Source organism: Lynx rufus, unplaced genomic scaffold (genome assembly GCF_022079265.1).
Source record: "Lynx rufus isolate CCGP_SWC_20201006 ecotype Redwood Valley unplaced genomic scaffold, mLynRuf1.p SCAF_2, whole genome shotgun sequence".
Classification (NCBI taxonomy): domain Eukaryota; kingdom Metazoa; phylum Chordata; class Mammalia; order Carnivora; family Felidae; genus Lynx; species Lynx rufus.
Genome location: NW_025814834.1, coordinates 22049548 through 22068775, shown reverse-complemented (window position 1 = coordinate 22068775; position 19228 = coordinate 22049548). Strand labels below are relative to the sequence as shown.

Sequence of the window (19228 nt, the reverse complement as noted above, 5' to 3'; positions counted from 1 at the left end):
CCAAATAAAAAAAAAAAATTTTTCCATTTAAACCACTAATCACCACCAATAAAACTATAGACAGCTCATTGTCCAGTGGAAAGCTTAAGAAACAAGATTGAGAAAAAGAGTCAAAGAAGTGTCTGTGATGATTCTGAGATTTCTCATTTGAACAACTGGTTGAATGATGGTACCAAGAATTGATCTGGAGTTAAGTTTGGGAAAAATATTAGCTTAAGACTCATTTTCCCTATAAAATTTACTTAGTTTATTCAAATTGCATTTCATTTTTAAAATTATTTGAAGTTATAATCTTATATAATAATCTCAAGGTATCTCCATCAAGAGATAAAGGGCAAAGAAAAAAAAAAACACCTAGAATTGGATAATAATATGAATCAACTGTCCTGGACAGTAATGGTGTGTGAAAAGTGAGGCATGAATATGAGAAGACAGAAGTCATCTCTATTGCCATTGAGTTGAAATCAAGAGAAAAGTTTACAAAATTTAAGATTGTTGAGGGGCACCTGGGTGGGTCAGTTAGTTAAGCATCCAACTCTTGATTTCAGCTCAGGTCATGATTTCACGGTTTGTGAGTTCGCATCCTGCATTGGACTCTGCTTGGGATTCTCGTTCCCTCTCTTTCTGTCCCTCTTCCCCCTCTCAAAATAAACATTAAAAAAAAATTGTTGGAACTTTTCTCTCTTTCCTATTGAAAGTAGTAAGAATGCATACTCCCCATTTACATATTTTTGTTTACTAAAATGAACCTGCTCTTCAGAAGCCAAACACATTGATTGCTGAAATTAGATCTTAGGATAAAATGAGCAAAAGGTGAGATCAAAGAGAAAAGGTCAATGAACTACTATTTGATAGAACAAGAGAAAAAAAGGGAAGGCAAAGCGGTTTTAATTTTTGTATGAGGGAACCAATGAACAGGACACAAGCAAACCTACATATTTCCCAAAAGCAGTCTTAAAGGCTTTCCACAAACTTTATCCAATATGGGAGAATAGCTGCACTGTGCTTAGAATGACACACTCTGTCACACGTAAGTTCTGAATGGATGTGGCCTTAAGCTCTGCAGTTCTTTCGGAAAATTTCTATGACATTTTCAGACAATGGACTTGGAAAAGGGATAAAAGAAAAGACAGTTCAAGTGGAAAACCCTATTATCAGCCTATGAGGAAATGACATTATTCATTTTCACACCAAAACATCTTTCCTATACCTACAAACTTGCCCAGAGTTCTCCGGATTCTGTTTTACATACTATGCCTTGTCTTGCTTGCGACTCTTAAAAACCAAAGATGAGTATTCGTTTCAACAAACTGTAAATGGTCTGGTGGTTTTTTCTCCCAATTAGATTATTGAAATCTGACTTTGATGTCATCATAATAGACTGTGCAAATTTATCTCAGAAAACATGATTGCGATAGGAAATATGAAGAATTATTGACGGCACCACTTATTTAAGAAGACCATCTAGGTGCAAGGAAAGGGAGAAGACAAAGACAGGAAGAGGAAGGAAAAGGAAGACTAGACAGAAAAGACAAGACAGTGATAATCGTCTTGCTTCAAGATTTTTCTTCTAACTCCACTTAGGAATTTGGACCCTAATTTTATCATTCGCATGGAAAAATCACCAGATTTGCATGCAACTTCTCCATGTTTTACTGAGAAGTGCTTACAGATACTAAACATCATTTAAACTTGTAAAATCTGGCTGGAAGCACAGATCTATTGCACCTTACCTCAGCTCTGCTATCAGGGATAGGAATGGCCAGCAGGCTGTCAACACTCCTACTGGACATTCCTGTTGTTCTCCTCAGTTCTTCTTTCAGCAACTCAACATTTTTAAACATTTCTATTAACTGACCTACAAGGAAACAACAACAACAAAACAACCTCATATGTTGGTTGCAATGTAATTCTTTTTGTCATTATACTAACGTTAAAGAAACCTTCTAGACTAAAACATACATTCAATGTATATGCCTTGTGTCAGGAACAGATGTCTCCCAGTCTTGGCAAACTCTGCATCTTTAGGATCTATTTCTATCTGATTTAGACTTGTTCCTATTATGAAATCATTGACCCAAGGTAACAGATTGCTCTGGGTTATAAATTTTCCTTAGGTGTCTACAACACAAGGTTGATTCAAAAAAAAAAAATGATTTCCTCACAGACTTTGATCACATAATGCACTAAATATACATCCCTCCATTTGATTTAAAACATCACACAAATTCAAAATGCTTTTTAACCTCAGATCATATAATAACTGCCAACTTAGGACAGGTCTGCTAAATCTATAACATAACACTGCCGGGCATTTTTCCTTAACTTTGCCCAGCACACTAGAGTTTATAAAGGAGATTTAATAATCATTACCTCACTTTTAAATAGAATGTTTTTAACTTCAAACTTTTTTAGGACAGTGATTATAATTATTTCATATCTGGGTCATTTAATGCATAACAAATAATATTTTGGCTTTATGTTAGCAGATTATAATCTCCATTCTGCAAATATCCTTCAATTTCTTTATGAAGTTTCCTTTATGCAAATATACCCTCTTTATTTTTGGACTTAGTGCCCTTCCAATTTTGTGGCTGCCTGTTGTCCAAAACTCTGAATGCCTTTCTTTTCAGTATTGAGGTATTATGCAAAGAAGAAACGTATTGCATGATGCATCATGCTCAGAATACTAATAGAAGGTTCTGAATTGAGATTTCTATAGACAGCAGCGCATCTTTCTTATTTTTTAAATCAGATTATTTTCCCAGAAGTAAATAAATTCCATCCTAGCTAATGCACTTTAATATATCAGAGAAATAAAAGGTGAATGGTTTAACTAGTTAAAATTTTGAAGATCTTTTTGCTGTGAAACCAAATTTCCCTATTTCATCCTCTGCTGGCTTTCTGTGTGTTTATTTTAGACAAGTAACCATATTTGAAAGCTTCATATTTCTCATGTGTGAGGGCAGATACAAAGTATGTTTGGTTGGGAACTTCAAAAATGCCTTTCTTAAACTGCAGCATGAGAATCACATGCATTCTTATAAGACAGCACTTAAAATACGGATGGGGAAACACCTCGTTTTTCAGAAGCGTCTGCACTGTTATTGACATGCATCATGGCTTCTATGGTCGGCATTAACTGTGTGATATTTTCCAAGTAATTCATTTGCAATGCCTGTTCTAGAAACCTGAAACAAAGCAGAAGAGAAGATAAAATCGATCTAAGCATATCCATAATTATTTGAGAAGGGATTTCTTTCACCAAAGAAAAAGGCAGTGCAGATACTTACCAATCCATATTTAAATTAATTTTGCTTGGATCCCCAGTAAGCAAATCCCTCAGTTTCTTAGATAGAATATTGTCACGGTACAGTAAGTTGGTTGCTATTTCGGTGCCAATCTCTGCTGCTTCAAGGAGCTGCACATGAAACGCACTTTCTTCACATAGGTTCCCAAAGTTCATATCGGAGAGCTGGCACATTCTCTCTATTGAACTGAAGGTTTCAGATTCACAAAGAAGTTCGGTCAAGTTTCGAAGTTGAGACAGCTTTCCAGAAGAGAAAAGAAGTGAGAAGTAGATTGGTTACATTATTATAAATATTTGGTAGTTGAAAATAGCCAACCAACATTGATTTACTTCAAAAAAACAACACTGTGCATATGTGTTTATTTAGTTGGCATTTGGCAAGTTTTACCACAGAGCATTATTTCCTGTCATTTGAGGTTTATTATTTTCTTTTTTTTTTTAATGTTTGTTTATTTTTGAGAGAGAGATGGAGACAGAGCACCAGCGGGGGAGAGACAGAGAGAGAGGGAAACAGAATTTGAAGCAGGCTCCAGGCTCCGAGCTGTCAGCACAGAGCCCGACTCGGGGCTTGAACTCACAAACTGCGAGATCATGGCCTGAGCTGAAGTCAGACACTCAACCGAATGAGTAGCCCAGGTGCCCCTAGATTTATTATTTTCTTAAGAATTTTATAAAACTTTTGGACCTGATAGGCCTGTATTTCCCAACTGTACTCATACCTTGTAGATTCAAAGGTTAAAAAGATGTAGTTCAGTTTAATCTCACTGAAATCACAAATACTTAAACTAATTTATATTTTACTTTGTATTTTAAGTCATGTGGAAAAGCAGAGAGCAAAGCAGGTTTGGCTTGGAACTTCAAAAAGGGTCTTTTCCTCATACGCATTAGGATAACTACTATAAGTAAAAAGGAAAGAAAGAAAATTGTAAGTGCCGGGAAGGATATGGAGAAATTAGACCCCTCGTGCACTGTTGGTGGGAATACAAAATGATGCAGCCACAGAATGGAGTTTCCTCAAAAATGAAAATAGAATTACCATATGATCCAGCAATCCCACTTCTGTGTATATACACAAAAGTATTGAAAGCTAGGTTTCAAACAAATACTTACACGCCCGTGTCATTATTCACAAAAACCAAGAGATGGAAACAACCCAAGTATCCTCTGACAGATGAATGGATAAACACATGGTAGTACATACATACTATGGGATATTATTATTCAGCCTTCAAAAGGAAAGAAATCCTGACATATGCGAAAACATGGATGGCTTTTGAGGAAATTGTGCTGTGTGAAAGAAGCCAGTCACGAAAAGACAAATACTGGATGAGGTCACTTAAATGAGGTATATAGAGTAATCACATTTATAGTGGCAGAAAGTAGAATGGGGGGGGAGAGAGGCACAGGAGTTATTGTAATGGCATAAGGTTTCAGTATTACAAGATTGAAAGAGTTCTAGACATTGGTTGCAGAATAACATGGATGTATTTAAGAAGACCGAGCTGTACAGTTGAAAATGGTTACGGTAGTAAAGTTTATTTTACGTGTGTTTTACCACAATTAAAAAAAATTTAATTGACAAGAAAACAGCCTTTTACAAACTACAGCATGTGAATCACATGCATTTCAATAAGACTGCATTTAAAATATGGATGGGAATACACTTGGTTTTTCAGAAGTGTCTGCACTGTTTTGGACATTATCGTCTGCCCTCTTACCTACTGAGGGAAACTGGATGCCTTTGTTCTGTGAAAGTGCTGGAAAGTTCTGTCGTGCTTGGAAGCTACCCTGGAGCTATTCCTTTTAAGAGGCTGAATAATTTGGAGCAACATCTCAAGAAGCAAATATATGTGTCATTCATTGCAACTCAATTTTCAATTAGAAGTTGCATTTTGATAGAAATGAAATATTTTATGATACAGGCAAATGTTTAGGGATGTTTCTTTCCATATATCAAATGGGAAAGATACAATGATGTCTTAGATGAAAGATTTATAGTAACTGCATGTAGGCAGTAGTAATTAAACACTGATCATCCTAGATAGTAAATATCACTGGTCTATTTTTTACTGTATTTAATATTCTAATTGACTCCTGGCTTAGAACTATCTAAAATGGCCTCATGCATATTAAACTTCTACTCACTTGTCTTATTGCTATGAGAAAATTTCCATTACAGGCCCAATTGTTACCAGCTCTAACTACATGTTTGCCACTCTATTCCTTTCTTTCCAAATACTAGACATGATTAACCTTTTAATAAATAAAACCAAGCCTCCCTGCCATGTACTCCAGTGGCTTTTAGTGATTTTTTTTAAAATAAAGTTTATTTATTTGAGGGAGACAGAGAGTGTGAAGGGGGGGGGGTGGGAAGCGAAAGAGAGAGAGAGAGAGAGAGAGAGAGAGAGATTTAGAATCCCAAGCAGGCTCCACACTGTCAGCTCAGAGTCTGACATGGGGTTCAAACTCATGAACCATGAGATCATGACCTGAGCCAAAATCAACAGTCGGATGTTTAACCAACTAACCACCCAGTTACTCTGAGTTTTAATGATTTCTTTAAAAAAAGGGGCGCCTGGGTGGCGCAGTCGGTTAAGCGTCCGACTTCAGCCAGGTCACGATCTCGCGGTCTGTGAGTTCGAGCCCCGCGTCAGGCTCTGGGCCGATGGCTCAGAGCCTGGAGCCTGTTTCCGATTCTGTGTCTCCTTCTCTCTCTGCCCCTCCCCCGTTCATGCTCTGTCTCTCTCTGTCCCAAAAATAAATAAACGTTGAAAAAAAAAATTAAAAAAAAAAAAAAAAAGGATAAATACCGGTAGCCCAATATATTTGTTTCAATCGAGCTTTGAGGGCATAGTAAATGTGAATGATTTTTACTTAGTAGAGACCAAATATATTTTTTAGTTGCAAGTTTAACATACATGTATGAGAAACCCATAAAAGTCTATACAGTGTAATCTTGGTTTGATAAGATATAAGTTAATGAAGGAGAAATCGGAAATCTAACCATGCTACTGAAATAAAATTGGTTCTCTGAAATAAGAATTTAATTCAGGGTCAATGATGTGGAATGCATTGTGGGGCACATCTATCAAAGAATAACCCAACGGTCATTTAGTATTTGTCATTATTTACTACTTTCTTCTAAAAGCAATACATGCATTAAACATTTAGAAGCTTCATGGATCATTAATAATCAATCATAAATTCAGAGAATTAAAATCTTCTCTTCAAAAGTATGTGTCAAATCTAGAATGTAGGTTTGTCAGCACCTCATATACAGTCCTTCTCTCCTTTGTCATGACCCTGGTCCACAAAGTGAGTAAGTGCTCAGATCTAAACTTTAACAATGAGCCATAACTAACTCCAGGTCCACCTGTGACTGAATTCCCCAGGGCCATGGTCCCCAAATGCATCTGAGTCAGAAATGTAAGCTACATTTAAATAAGACTTCAAAATATCATAGGCATAAAAAGGATAAAACAGCAATGCTCCTGGGCCCTTGGCAAGTAAATGCAGGGGAAAAGGAACCTATTTAAAAATTTAAAGATGTTACAATAAAAATATTGTGTTGCCCACATTTCTGCCCAACATGGGCAGAATATCCATTTTACGTATAGTTCCCCAACCAGGAAGTTAACCTCCCCACAATGAAAGGGGTAGAAAACAAAAAAGCTCAAGAAGAGTGCAATGTTAGGGCTAGAAAAGAGGGGTAGGAACAGAAGAAAAAGTCACCTTTGAATGGCAGGCATTTGACATTTTGAAGGGTCTAAACCTTCTTAGAAATACCATGAATAAAGTTTTGGAATGGGTAGGCCTTGACTGTCACAATTAAGATACCAATTACCAGAGAAGGCAAAGCAGGGAATTTAAATCATCTCTAGGAATTTGTCTTCATTCTTTCAGTTATATGTACTGAATATTTTCCCCATGTCAGACTATATGCCAGGTGCTGAGAATACCATAGGAAGGGATGTTAGCAATGTTCCTGACAGAGCTTGTAGTCTTGGAATGTATGGATTCTGTCAATTGCAGATAGCAGCCATGCTTGCTGTAAATGACAATGGATTTTCTACCCAAGGGACAGGATTGCAGTTTATTTCCACATCTGTGGCTTCTAGACCATTTTTTATAATGTAACCCTCAAGAGAAGCAGTATATCCAAAATGTGGATGCTGTTTTAAATTATTCTTACATCTATTTCCCATTCTATTAGTGTAAATGATTGAGAATGTGTTGTTTCAATTTCCCTGCTGTATATTTTGTGCTGACCGGTTACTTCACAAGTTGAGAACTACAATGAATAACTGTCCTGGTAACACAGTTACATCACCAGAACTCTTTACATCACCAGGGCTCTACTTTAGCACCCTCATTTGTTCATACATCCATGAGTTGTCTTAAGCATCTACTATGTGCTTGATGTGGGGCTTTAGAGATGTAGAACGCATAATTTTATCAGAGTTCACACTCTAAAGTGATGGAAATGGACCTTATTTATACAACAAACTATAATGTGAAGTAATAAGTTCCAATAGCCAGAAATCTGTTATCAGACTCCTCTTTCTTATGCCTCACACCTCACTGGCTGCCATGTTGTGTCACCTAACTTCCCATAACACTCTTGAAACTGTCTCTTCCTTTTATTCTCTGCCACTGACATAGTACAGGGCCTCACTTTCTGCTTAGGTTACTGCAAAAATCACCTACTTGGCTTTCCTCCAACCTGACTTCCATAATTTTCCTAGATAGATCTCTTTCTAAAATGCAAATTTCATCTTCAAATGCACAACTTTCCAGATCAGATTCAAACTCCTTGACTAAGTCAAAAGAGGCCTTTGGGATCCGGGCCCAGGCTCTCTGGAGCTGCCTTTCCTTCTGCTCCAGCTGGACACATGACTACAGATAACCTGTATCTGTCTTCAGGATCATACCTCTGTCTTAACAAATGCAGGGCTCTATGTCTGGCATGTAGGACTGTAACCTAGTCCTACACAGCCTGCAAGAGTAAGCATTATCTCCTCTATGAAATGTCTTCTCCTCACCTCCATCCCCTATAATCAGAGTTAAATATCCCACCTCCCTACACAGACTCCTGTCCATCCACATACCACAACACTTATCTCACTGTGTTATAATTATTGGTCTGCTTTTCCATCCGCTACCCTGGATTGCTATAAGGACTTTGGGGTTAGAGATTATGTCTTTTAAATAAACAGATTAGTGTTATGGGACCACAGATGATGAATAGAATGAATGAATGGATAAATATTATGTGCACACAAAGCCATTATCTTGGTTGGGCAACAGGGAGAAAGGCAATACTCTAATATTGTAGAAGTGACATTTAAACTTGTCCTTGAAGGATGAGTAGGAATTTTCCAGATGAATGCATAACTTCCTTCTCATTTGCACAAACAAATTAAGATAGTGCTAAATTAAGTACATTAGAAATTTTGATTTGTGTAGAAGACTAGGAAAAAATGTATGTAATCTAACTAGCATACTTACTTGTAATACACATGGACATATGTTTTGGATGCTTGCTTAATTAGACCATGTTGACTATACAGAAAGTCATCTTGCTTGCCCTGAATAAACCAGTTCTAATTTTGCTTTATCCCTGCCTACATAAATTCAATTAAACTGCTGTTCTTACTAGGAAAACTGTTTTCAAATTTTAATAGGGTTATTTAAGAAATGAAGTGAATATCATGATAACTTATATAGTATATGCACGAGCTAGGCAAAGAATGATAGATAAACATGAACCAACTGAAACCTCAGAGATCACAAATTTTTTTTCTGTTGCCTTCCCCCCTCTGTTTAATATCATACATCTTTTTTTAAGTTTATTTATTTTTGAGAGAGAGAGAGAGAGCAGGGGAGGGACAGAGGGAAAGGGAGAGAGAGAATCCCAAACAGACTCTGCACTGTCAGTGGGGGGCCTGATGTGGGGCTTCAACTCATTAACTGTGAGATCATGACCTGAACCAAAATCAAGAGTCAGGCGCTTAACTGACTGAGCCACTCAGGAGCCCTAAATATCATACATCTTAATGTGATTTATTGGTTTCTGCTTTTGATGACAATAAAAATAAGGTTAGTCTACTTCTGAGATTTCTGCACACTGCTAAGTCTAAACATCAGCTTTTAAAATCAACTTTCATAGTTTTAAAAACTGAGGACATCTCAAGTTAGAAATTATATTTTGAATATTTTTTTGAAATTATGAAGCTTAATGAGATAGCTATATTATTAGTCATTCCTTTATGTATGTGAATACTGTAATTAGGCTCTTATGGGTCATTTCACTCAGAGATATCTGTTAATTAAAAACAAAATGCCATTTTATAGCACAAAAACACTTTTGTGCCCCTTTTCTAGCATTAATCTAGTCAAAATAGGACCAATATTTATGAACATACAGATTTAAAATTTTAACTGAAAATACATCTTGGGGCACGTGGGTGGCTTAGTCGGTTAAGTTTCCAACTTTTGATTTCAGCTCACATTATGATCTCACGGTTCATGAGTTTGAGCCCCGTGTCATTGGGCTCTATACTGACAGCAGGGAGCCTGCTTGGGATTTTCTTTCTCCCTCTCTCTCTCCGCCTCTCCCCTGCTCACGATCTCTTTCTTTCAAAATGAATAAATAAACTTAAAAAAAAAAACACTTTAAACTGAAAATACATCTTGCCAGAGTATTACAGGAAATGTAGAGGTTTATTTATTTATTTTTTCTTTCATGGCTTACTTTTGATTTCACGACTTCAGGAACTGAAGACAAGTAATCCTCATAAAAACCATTTTGAAGAAAAGATTTTTTAAATGAAATTATGGACTGCAGGAGTCTTAAATTTTCTGTAAAGGAAGAGAGAAGAGTTACCTTATGTGAACTGCAAGGTCATTTAGGAAACCCATTTGAAAAACACCTTTATCCTAATTTATTGCCAAGTTTTTTCTAAGATAATGGCCTCATTCAATCTAAATATAAGACAAGTGAAAATTTAACCTTTCCTTGAACCATGCAGACTACAGAGTTCATTATTTTTAAAATATTCATAGATACTCTGCTTAGAGACAAAAATATTTCTAGCAAAGGTGCTAACGCACTTTTGGCTCTTGTGAACTGAGTATGCTTTTATTTCTGACTTTTGGATATACTGTTAAGTTGAAGTGTTTGGGGGGAGAATAGATTGTATAATCATTGTGACACAGACATGCCCTTCCCACCTTGATTAACTCATGGCTAGTAAACAAAGACCACACTTAAATACTTGTTACGCTATTTGCCTACCATTAGGTCTCAAAAAACTATTTTGGTGTGGGGAAAGTGAATGCATATCTCTGAAAAATGTGAGAAAATTGATATTTTTCTTTAAAAAGGAAAAGAAATATTTGATTAAATGTCATCTTCATGGTTGTCTATGTAGGCAGAAAATTGAAAATACAGTGTGTAAGGGTGGGAAGTAAAACCAGTCTGCCACAAAAAAATCCTTTGTTTATGTAATTTACACCTGCTTTTAGAAGTCAATATTATCATTTCTCATTATTTTTTGATAACTAAGACTATTAAGGGCACAGAAAATGCCATGAAGGGTTAGGTGAACTACTAATAATTCTAGAAACTTGGCAAGTATGTCTGGGTGGCCATTGTCATACTCTCTGTTACATGGCCATCATACATTAAAGTCTGTCCAGGAAGCCAGGTGGTACTAGCAGCAGGAACAAAAGTAATAACGTATTAATAATATGTATTAATAATATAATTAGATATTGTATTAATAATACAATTAGATATTCCCTTTATATATCAAACTACCAAACTGAAACTCATGCATATGGAAACTAAGATCTTTTAAAAGCTTTTTTCTCTACTTTTTAAGCAAATGTCTTAAAATACTACTTTATAATAGAATTAGAACCATAAGCAGCATTTTGACTACTAAGAAGAGTATTACCTTGTGATCCCCTGGCCAAATTGTCAGTGACATTTCTCACACATGCCAAGTAAGGAATATAAGGACTCTCTGCTGATATATTTAAGAGAGCATCTTCAAAATTTTCCAGTATTAGAAGCCTATAGAATTAGAAAAGAATATATAAATTAAGTCACATAAAAATAGAACAAAGCTATTTTGTTGAGGTCATTTAAACTGTTGGTTTTTTGGCAATGGATGACTTGGGCATTGGTTGACTTGGGCATTGGTTGACTTGGGCAGTGGTTGACTTGGGCAGTGGCTGACTTGGGCAGCGGTTGACTTGGGCAGTGGCTGACTTGGGCAGTGGCTGACTTGGGCAGTGGTTGACTTGGACAGTGGTTGACTTGCGCAGTGGCTGACTTGCGCATTGGTTGACTTGGGCATTAAAACACTATGAAGTAGAATATCTTCCTTCATACAACCTAAGTACACACTGGTTCTTCATCCTCTGAGCATTTACCTCTCCATGGGCATTACCATTGTATTTAATTATTTTAATATCCAATGATAAGTGATCTTAAGATTATTTCTAGGCACATTCATATGAAAGAAAAAAATTACTGGGCTAGAGTTGTCAGATGAAGTATAGGACTCCTACTTAAACCTGAATTTCAGATAAACAATGAATAATTTTTCTTTTCTTTTCTTCCTTTTTTATTAACAATGAATAATTTTCAATGTAAGTACAACCAGTGAGTCTTGTAGATTTTCTTTTCCTTTTTCTCTCCCCCACCTTTAAGTCTGCCAACCCCCCTCTGGGTCTCAGTTTCTTCTCTTGTCAAATGAGAGGTAGAGGGCTGAATTGATCTGCTAATCCCATCCACCTATAACATTCTTCAAATAAATTTAAATTTATTTAATTGTGATTTTAAAAATAGGGGAATCTGACAACAATGTAAGTTCCTTTTGTTTTCCTTTAAACAACCAATTCCGTGTTTTCAAATTAACCACTTTCAGGTTTTCTTTCACCGTGACTGGCATATGAGAAGACAGCCTAAGATTTCTGAGGCATAAGTTCACGTGAGTAAGTATGTGTGTGTTGCATATGCTCAGCCACTTCAACTCTTAGGCTGCCTCTCTATTTGTTTTGTAACGTCTTCCCTTAGTGTCTCCGATTGAATTTTATGTACAGGAGAGATAGAATAAATGTCAACAGCTGATTTGGGGACCATCTGCTTTGCATCAAACTGCACAATACACAAATTAACTAGTTCTGTCAGATGTTTAATTTAGATTTTATTCAAATACTAATGGAAGAGACTTATCCTGGTGTAGCTAGAAACATATAAGAAAATGTATTCATTAACGTTAAAGCACTTTTAGGATATTTAGATGTGGGTTAATACAACCAGATCCTGGAAGAACTTTAAAAAGAAAAAAAAACAAGAGCGCCTGGGTGGCTCAGTCAGTTAAGTGTCTGACTTTGGCTCAAGTCATGATCTCAGGTTCATGAGTTTGAGCCTTGTGTTGGGCTCTATGCTGACAGCTCAGAGCCTGGAGCCTTCTTTGGATTCTGCATCTCCTTCTCTCTCTGCCCCTCCCCCACTCACTCACTGTCTCTCTCCCTCTCTCTCTCAAAAATATTAAAAAAAAAAAACAACTAAAAAAAGAAAAAGAAAAAAAATCTATGGCAAGAAAAGTCTCTAATTTGGCAGTCAGAGCAGAGTTAATTGGTCAGATAGCTAACCTCCATTTAAATACAGCTGATAGCCTCCACATAAAAAAAAAAAAAAGTAACCATTTCCAAGCCCTCTTGCTTTTTCTTAGGCATTTCCCTGGCCAGACTCTCTCCTGCCAATACTGCCTTTCTTTTGTGTTTGTCTTTTTCTCTGTAGTACTTAGTATAGCACTGAGCCATTTGCATCTTAGTACAGTGCTCAATAGCAAAATATCGGTTTAACCTTCTAGTATGGAATGACACAAGGGATTCTCATGGTGAATTTTCAAGCTTAAAATAGAAGAAGCAGAAGAATGTTGCACGAAAACTGACCTTGAAATATCATCTAAGCCATTTCTCTTAGTTTCAGAAAGAACATTTGATTGCCAAGATTTTGATGATTGGATTTAATATACTCCCCAAATTAAGATTCCACATCTACGTGCCACTGCTTTAGCATAAGCATCCAATTATTCTTATAAACCATTTAATTTATGTGTCTTTTGTACATAATCCTACCTACTTTTCAAGAATGTTTGCGGTAAAAGATGAGTTTATGTGTGTGCATGAGTGAGCATGCATATATGCACACACACACAGAACGATACAAATAATAAACTTAGAACAAAATTAATCAAGATGGAGAAGAGTTATGAGGGAGAGATATTTCAAGCAGACTTCTTTAGAAAATTCTTGACTAAAATAACTTTTATGCCAAATATTGCCACTCTGATTATTTTAAAGTGGGAATGGAAAGGAAGTCCAAAGATAAGAACTCCCTTAACTTCATCAATCTCAACAGGAGCCATGTTAAAAGTATTGAATTCTTCCTAATAAACTGTCAGCTAGCTATCAACAACTACACTGTGGAATTTGTGGTCTGAAGCGCTAACATCATCAATGCTATGGATGCCTCAAGGCTCTGAGAAAGGTACCTGGTTTCAACAGTAAGCATCCAGTTGTCTCAGTTCAAAGGTTTTAAAAAATATATTTTTGATGGCTATATAGGGAATGTGTTTCAAAGACCTGCCTATTTGGAACACGGTGGTCTAGCCAGGGGGAAACTGCCCAAGGCTGCTTGACTACTCTGGAAGGAGCACTAGGTTCAGCCACCGTAGAGGAGGAGAACGGTGGGAGCAGAAATAGGAGGTGGTTGTTTATGGAAGGGATTTCCCTAGAATTTACCCAGAGTTGACAGCTTCTCATTAAATGATAGAAAGTTTATAAACAACTGCATAGATCCTATTTTAGAAAAAAAATGGCTAAAAATAAGTCCTACTATTTGATTTTATTTGTACAAATTTCCATCAGCACAGAAATATATCCTTTGGGACTAAAGTCAAACAATTTCAATAGTATAATTTATCAGGCCAAAACAACCTTTACATAACAGGCCATCTAATCCCTAAATTTGCCTTGAGCTATAGGAATTTACTTCAGTCAGCTTCTACAGGCAACCGCATGCATTTTCTATCATGATTATTACAGTTACTTCAGGGCACTGCTTACATTAATGGTCTTTAGAAGCCAAGGCTGCTGTCATTTCCACTGCCTATTTCTGAGACAACATATTTACATGCCCCAATAAGAGTACAAAATTATATTATCTATAAACAGTTTTACCTATGCGAATGCTAGGGAAGCAAACCAATTTTGTATTACCTTGACTGGCATGAGAAATACTGTGATTTTTCAAAACCAAAATACATCATGATATGAAAAATTGGATGCTTATCTGTCTTTCATAATGAAAGACCTTAAAGAAGTTGGAAACTGGACCTCTATCTAGATTTTCCACAGAAACATTAGGCAACCAATCCAGACAGGACATACAACTGAACAGGAGATGCTCATGCCGCATTACCAAGGGTCACTGGGTAATATGAGAAAATAAGTCTTGACTTTACTATATTTCCAACTATGTCCTTTTCTTTGGTCAGTCAACAGTGAATTTTTCTGTTTCAAAGTCTTACAAATTGATAAAAGAATTATGTTTATAACTTGTGTTGATTGCTTATTCAGACAAGTTACCTACCAACTTAGAAACAAACCAACAGACCAACAGCAAAGAAAGACTTACTGTGCAGCCAGGCTGCTTGGGGATAATAACTGCCCATCTTCCTCACTCCACACATGTGTTGTGTTGCCAGAGCCACCTAAAGAAATGACATTTATATAGGTGAACCCTTAACATGCTTGCTTCAAGGAAGTATTTTTCTTAGCAAAACATCATCACAGGTCAAATAAATGGGAAGAAAATACAGAAAAATCTGCAGAATTTTTCTCCAAAGAGTTTTACAAAAGATGTCTATGCTCTTTTTGTTGGAGACATTCAGGATATTTATAGGTAATAGATGCCTGCTAATCAGAAAACCCTAATGGTCAAGCACATGCATCTCTAAGAACTTCTTTCTCCATTTGTCAAAACATTACATTATTTTATCCTAAAAGCTGTATGCATAGATGACTCTTGAATACTATAATGCACATTGTCTACCACGTGATTTGTTAATCAAATGAGGCCAATTTCAGTCTTACCGGTCACTGGATTTTTTTGCTTTCAGTTGTCAAGAATATAGCCTTAGGAAACATCTGCTATCACTAATCTATATTTTCCATCTTTCAAAAAGCAGCCACTGATTTCAACTGAATGCAGCTGTGAATGCAAATTGGCTCATATTAACGAACCATTCTGAGTGGTCTCAAATAATATGAAGGTTCAAAGTGTGGGAGGCAATCGCTAACTAATGGAAACCATATGGGAATGTCTAATTCAACACTGTGAATTGCCCCTCAAAGTTAAATAGGTCTCTGATTCCGCTTGCCACATAACACTGTATCATAAAAAGAATAAGTGTGCAACAGAATTCACATGAAAAATTGAACATCAGAGTACTTTTAATGGCTACTGCATAAATAAAAATCATAAATCCAAGGCTTTCATTCAGCCCCTTCAGGGAAAAGGTATCAAGTCTTTCCATCTTCTCTGGAGACACTACTTACTCCTTATAATCCAGTATATTTCAGTGCTGGTATTTTTTAACACTGATCTAATCTCTTTCAATCAGATATTTTATTACTAGTAAGCATTGATAGTTCTCTCACTGTCCCTAGTTAGTGTGTCCTAAAGCCTTCTATAAAGGTCCTACTGCAAATGTATGCAATCATCCATACTTTTCTGGTGCTGATCACTGAGTTGATTTAAATTAGTATGGTCTGAAAAAGACTATCACTAAATGAAAGACCTCCTTGTCCACCTCTGTATCAGTGGTGTATGAGTAATGTTTGCACCATCCCTAGTATCTAGCACAGGAGCTTTTTCAGTTTTCCTGTTCAGCAGAGCAGAATTTTCCAGTGCTCCACTCAAGGTGCAGCTAATATTACTGCTCTAGCGATAGCAATGTATCAGTGAGTTAAAGAACCAAGAATGAAGATATCCAGAATAAATAAACCTAATTAATAATGGTAGTACCTATTATTTCTTGGCATGCATATATAGAAGAATCAAGGATAGGTCTCTGTTGATATTTCTACACTGCAATGTAAAAGAATATAAACCATTTTTCCAAGATCAAATCTTGCTAAGTTTGAATTCTTATGTAATGCTGAGCAGGTTTATTGGCATTTGTATACTATGTGGTTACGGAGTTTTTCTTCCTCATCAAGCTGTTAAAATGTGTAACTAACAGAAATTTTACATATCAATGATAGACTTGGCCCTGATGTTGACTAGGGACATTTCCCCTGAACTATAAAATATCTTAGAAGAAATAATGTACTGAATAGGCTTTAATGAAGTGGAAACCTTTACAGATCTTTAAAAAGTGATATTTTACTTCACTTCTGTTTTTATTTGTAGGATTAGATATAATTGAAAATGGTACCCACAGACATAGAAAGAAATCTAGTGCACAGATAACCTCTTTTCATTAGTAAAGATGGGTTTCTACTTCAAGAAGTAATTTCATATAATTTACTACTTTGTCAAAGAGCAAACTTCAATGAGTCACAAAGATAATCCCTGCTCTCAAAACTCGGTGTTTATAAATGGAAACACTAAAGCATATTAGCTGTGAGGCAGGGATCTTCACTGGGGCAGAGCTGAGAATTAAGACAGGAAGTTAGGGGACAATCTTTCTGTTTATTAGAATCTTCATATTTTCATGGTTGCTGAGAAGTCTCCTAAAGAAAACTTGAAGTGTGTTGGATCACAGACAGACAGAAAGGTCTGTAAAAAGCAGAGTGGAGAGAGGAATGGGGGCATGCCTGTTGAAAAACTTATGTGGAAAGGAATTGACATGGTGAATCAAACTCCACAGTGGCTGAAAATGGAAGCCGTTCTGAGGTCTGATGGTAGCAGGTACTTGCATGACCCCAAGAAATAGCCTGGAATCAAGTGTGTATGTCCCAGAAAGTAAATGTGAGTAAGGCCGTCTGGCAAAGAACTCAAGGCAACTGGCTTTGGGGACAGAGAGATCTAATCTCAGTTCAGCCACTTGCTGGGTGGACAGCATAGGCAAAGTGCCCAGCCTCCCTTTGCCTCAGTTTCCTTGTCTGTAAAATAGAATGATAATTCTATCTCATGGACTTATTTTCATGAGAACAGTGATTTAAGGTAGTAAAGCACTTAGCATTGACACAAAAGGTACTATCTCTTATTTTCCTTCTTCAAAAGAGTGGCATGAGATTTTCAAAGCTATCTGGACCCTGTCATACATGAGAACCCAAGCAACTATGCTATGAAACATCACCACACTCCAGCTTAACTGAATATAAAGCCAAAGGAGAAGTGTGTTCATTTCACGGATATTGCCAAAAGTCATGAAGACCAAGCACAAGGTGGTCTGGGCATCATGGCAGGCATTTGTACTTGGGGCTAGAGACCCCTGCACTGTTGAACCAGGGTCACTGGTTCAGCTTTCAAGGACAAATTTGAGTTCCCTGAAGGATTCCCAGAAATACCTAGAAGAATTTTTCAAAGGCCACAAAATTTCTGCTCAAGCAGGTAGGGATTTGGGGTTAAGGACTTTCAGGAATTGATATTAATGCTACTGCATTAATCCTCAGACTGGTGAAGTCACAAGTATAGGAAATTAAAAAACAAACACATGTAAGCACCTCAAATTTTGTAAGTAACAACACATTTCTCTGATGTATTTCCTTGTCAACTTGACTGCCCAATGACATGTTTTAATACATGCCCAAATCATTAGCATATTCACAGACATGAAACACGGCCACTGGTGAATATTGAAAACTGAGTTGTACTGTTCACCAGGAAAAGTGTCTGGATAACTCAGTTAATAAGAAGCGTTGCTTCTCTGACTTCTAGCAAGGCACTGATGAGCTTTTGTCCTTTGTAAAAATGTTTTTAACTTTATCCCTTTACTTTATATAATTACAAGGTATGAATCTGAAGATGAAAAGAAAGAGTGGTACGAAGAAACTTGAAATTCTCAAGTCTTCAAAATGCAAATAAAAAAATACAGAGGAAATAATTAGTGTTTATTGGTATACTGCCTGGTTTTCTGGCCTGGACTTTTTATTTAAAGAGCAAGCATTTTTTCCAATGTTTGTCAAGACCATTAAATGTTACCACAATCAAGCTTGCAAACTAGTCATTAATTCTGTAATTGTAAATATAAAAAAATGCTCTAGCCTAACAGAAATTGGTTTCTAAAGTACGTCAGACTGTCCAATGAAAAGTCTTCGAAGAATATCAAAACCTGCTATTCATATGAAAACTAGTAGTTTAATGAGGAATAGTATAATGAACAATCAGGTTGTGACCTGATGCTCTCAGGATAGTTAACTTGTAATCCAAAGGTAAAGTCTACATATTTGAAAGCTAACAAACTCAGCTGAGAAAACAGAATTCTAAACTCATTCAGAAGAGGTAAATGCTAACCAAACATTGTACTTGGTACTTCAAAGTAGGTATTTATTCCTTATGGCCCTAAATCTTTGCCTATATGTGTCTGTGTGTATATATATCTGTGTATTTCCACGTGTGTGGTATATAATGCTATTGTGTATATGCAAAGGTGATATTTTCTGACTCACTAGTAACATGCTATAGCTTGTCTTGCTGGGAATGACAGCAGATTTATATCAATATTCACACTCTGATGTCCATCAAGTATTTTCAAGATGGCTGGTTGAGGGTATATTTTTACCAAGGAAAGATTCATCCTGATTAGAAAGCCAATATTTGGAAATGAGGGTAAAAATAGTGCAATTCAATGTAGGCTTTTGCTCCAAAAAGTAGTAGAAATCTTT

At 36.4% G+C, this 19228-nt stretch overlaps 1 protein-coding gene across 1 annotated transcript in view; it reads right to left on the bottom strand.

Annotated features, from left to right (window-relative positions):
- ABCA12 (ATP binding cassette subfamily A member 12) overlaps positions 1-19228 on the bottom strand; it is a 185427-nt gene that overhangs the window by 72692 nt on the left and 93507 nt on the right. Inside the window, exons 9-14 of the mRNA XM_047085001.1 lie at positions 15030-15105; positions 11272-11390; positions 10065-10171; positions 3294-3550; positions 3079-3191; positions 1734-1858 (exon numbers count right to left, since the gene is read on the bottom strand). Of these exons, the coding sequence (XP_046940957.1) occupies positions 1734-1858; positions 3079-3191; positions 3294-3550; positions 10065-10171; positions 11272-11390; positions 15030-15105 (797 nt within the window). The remainder of the gene's footprint in view (positions 1-1733; positions 1859-3078; positions 3192-3293; positions 3551-10064; positions 10172-11271; positions 11391-15029; positions 15106-19228) is intronic.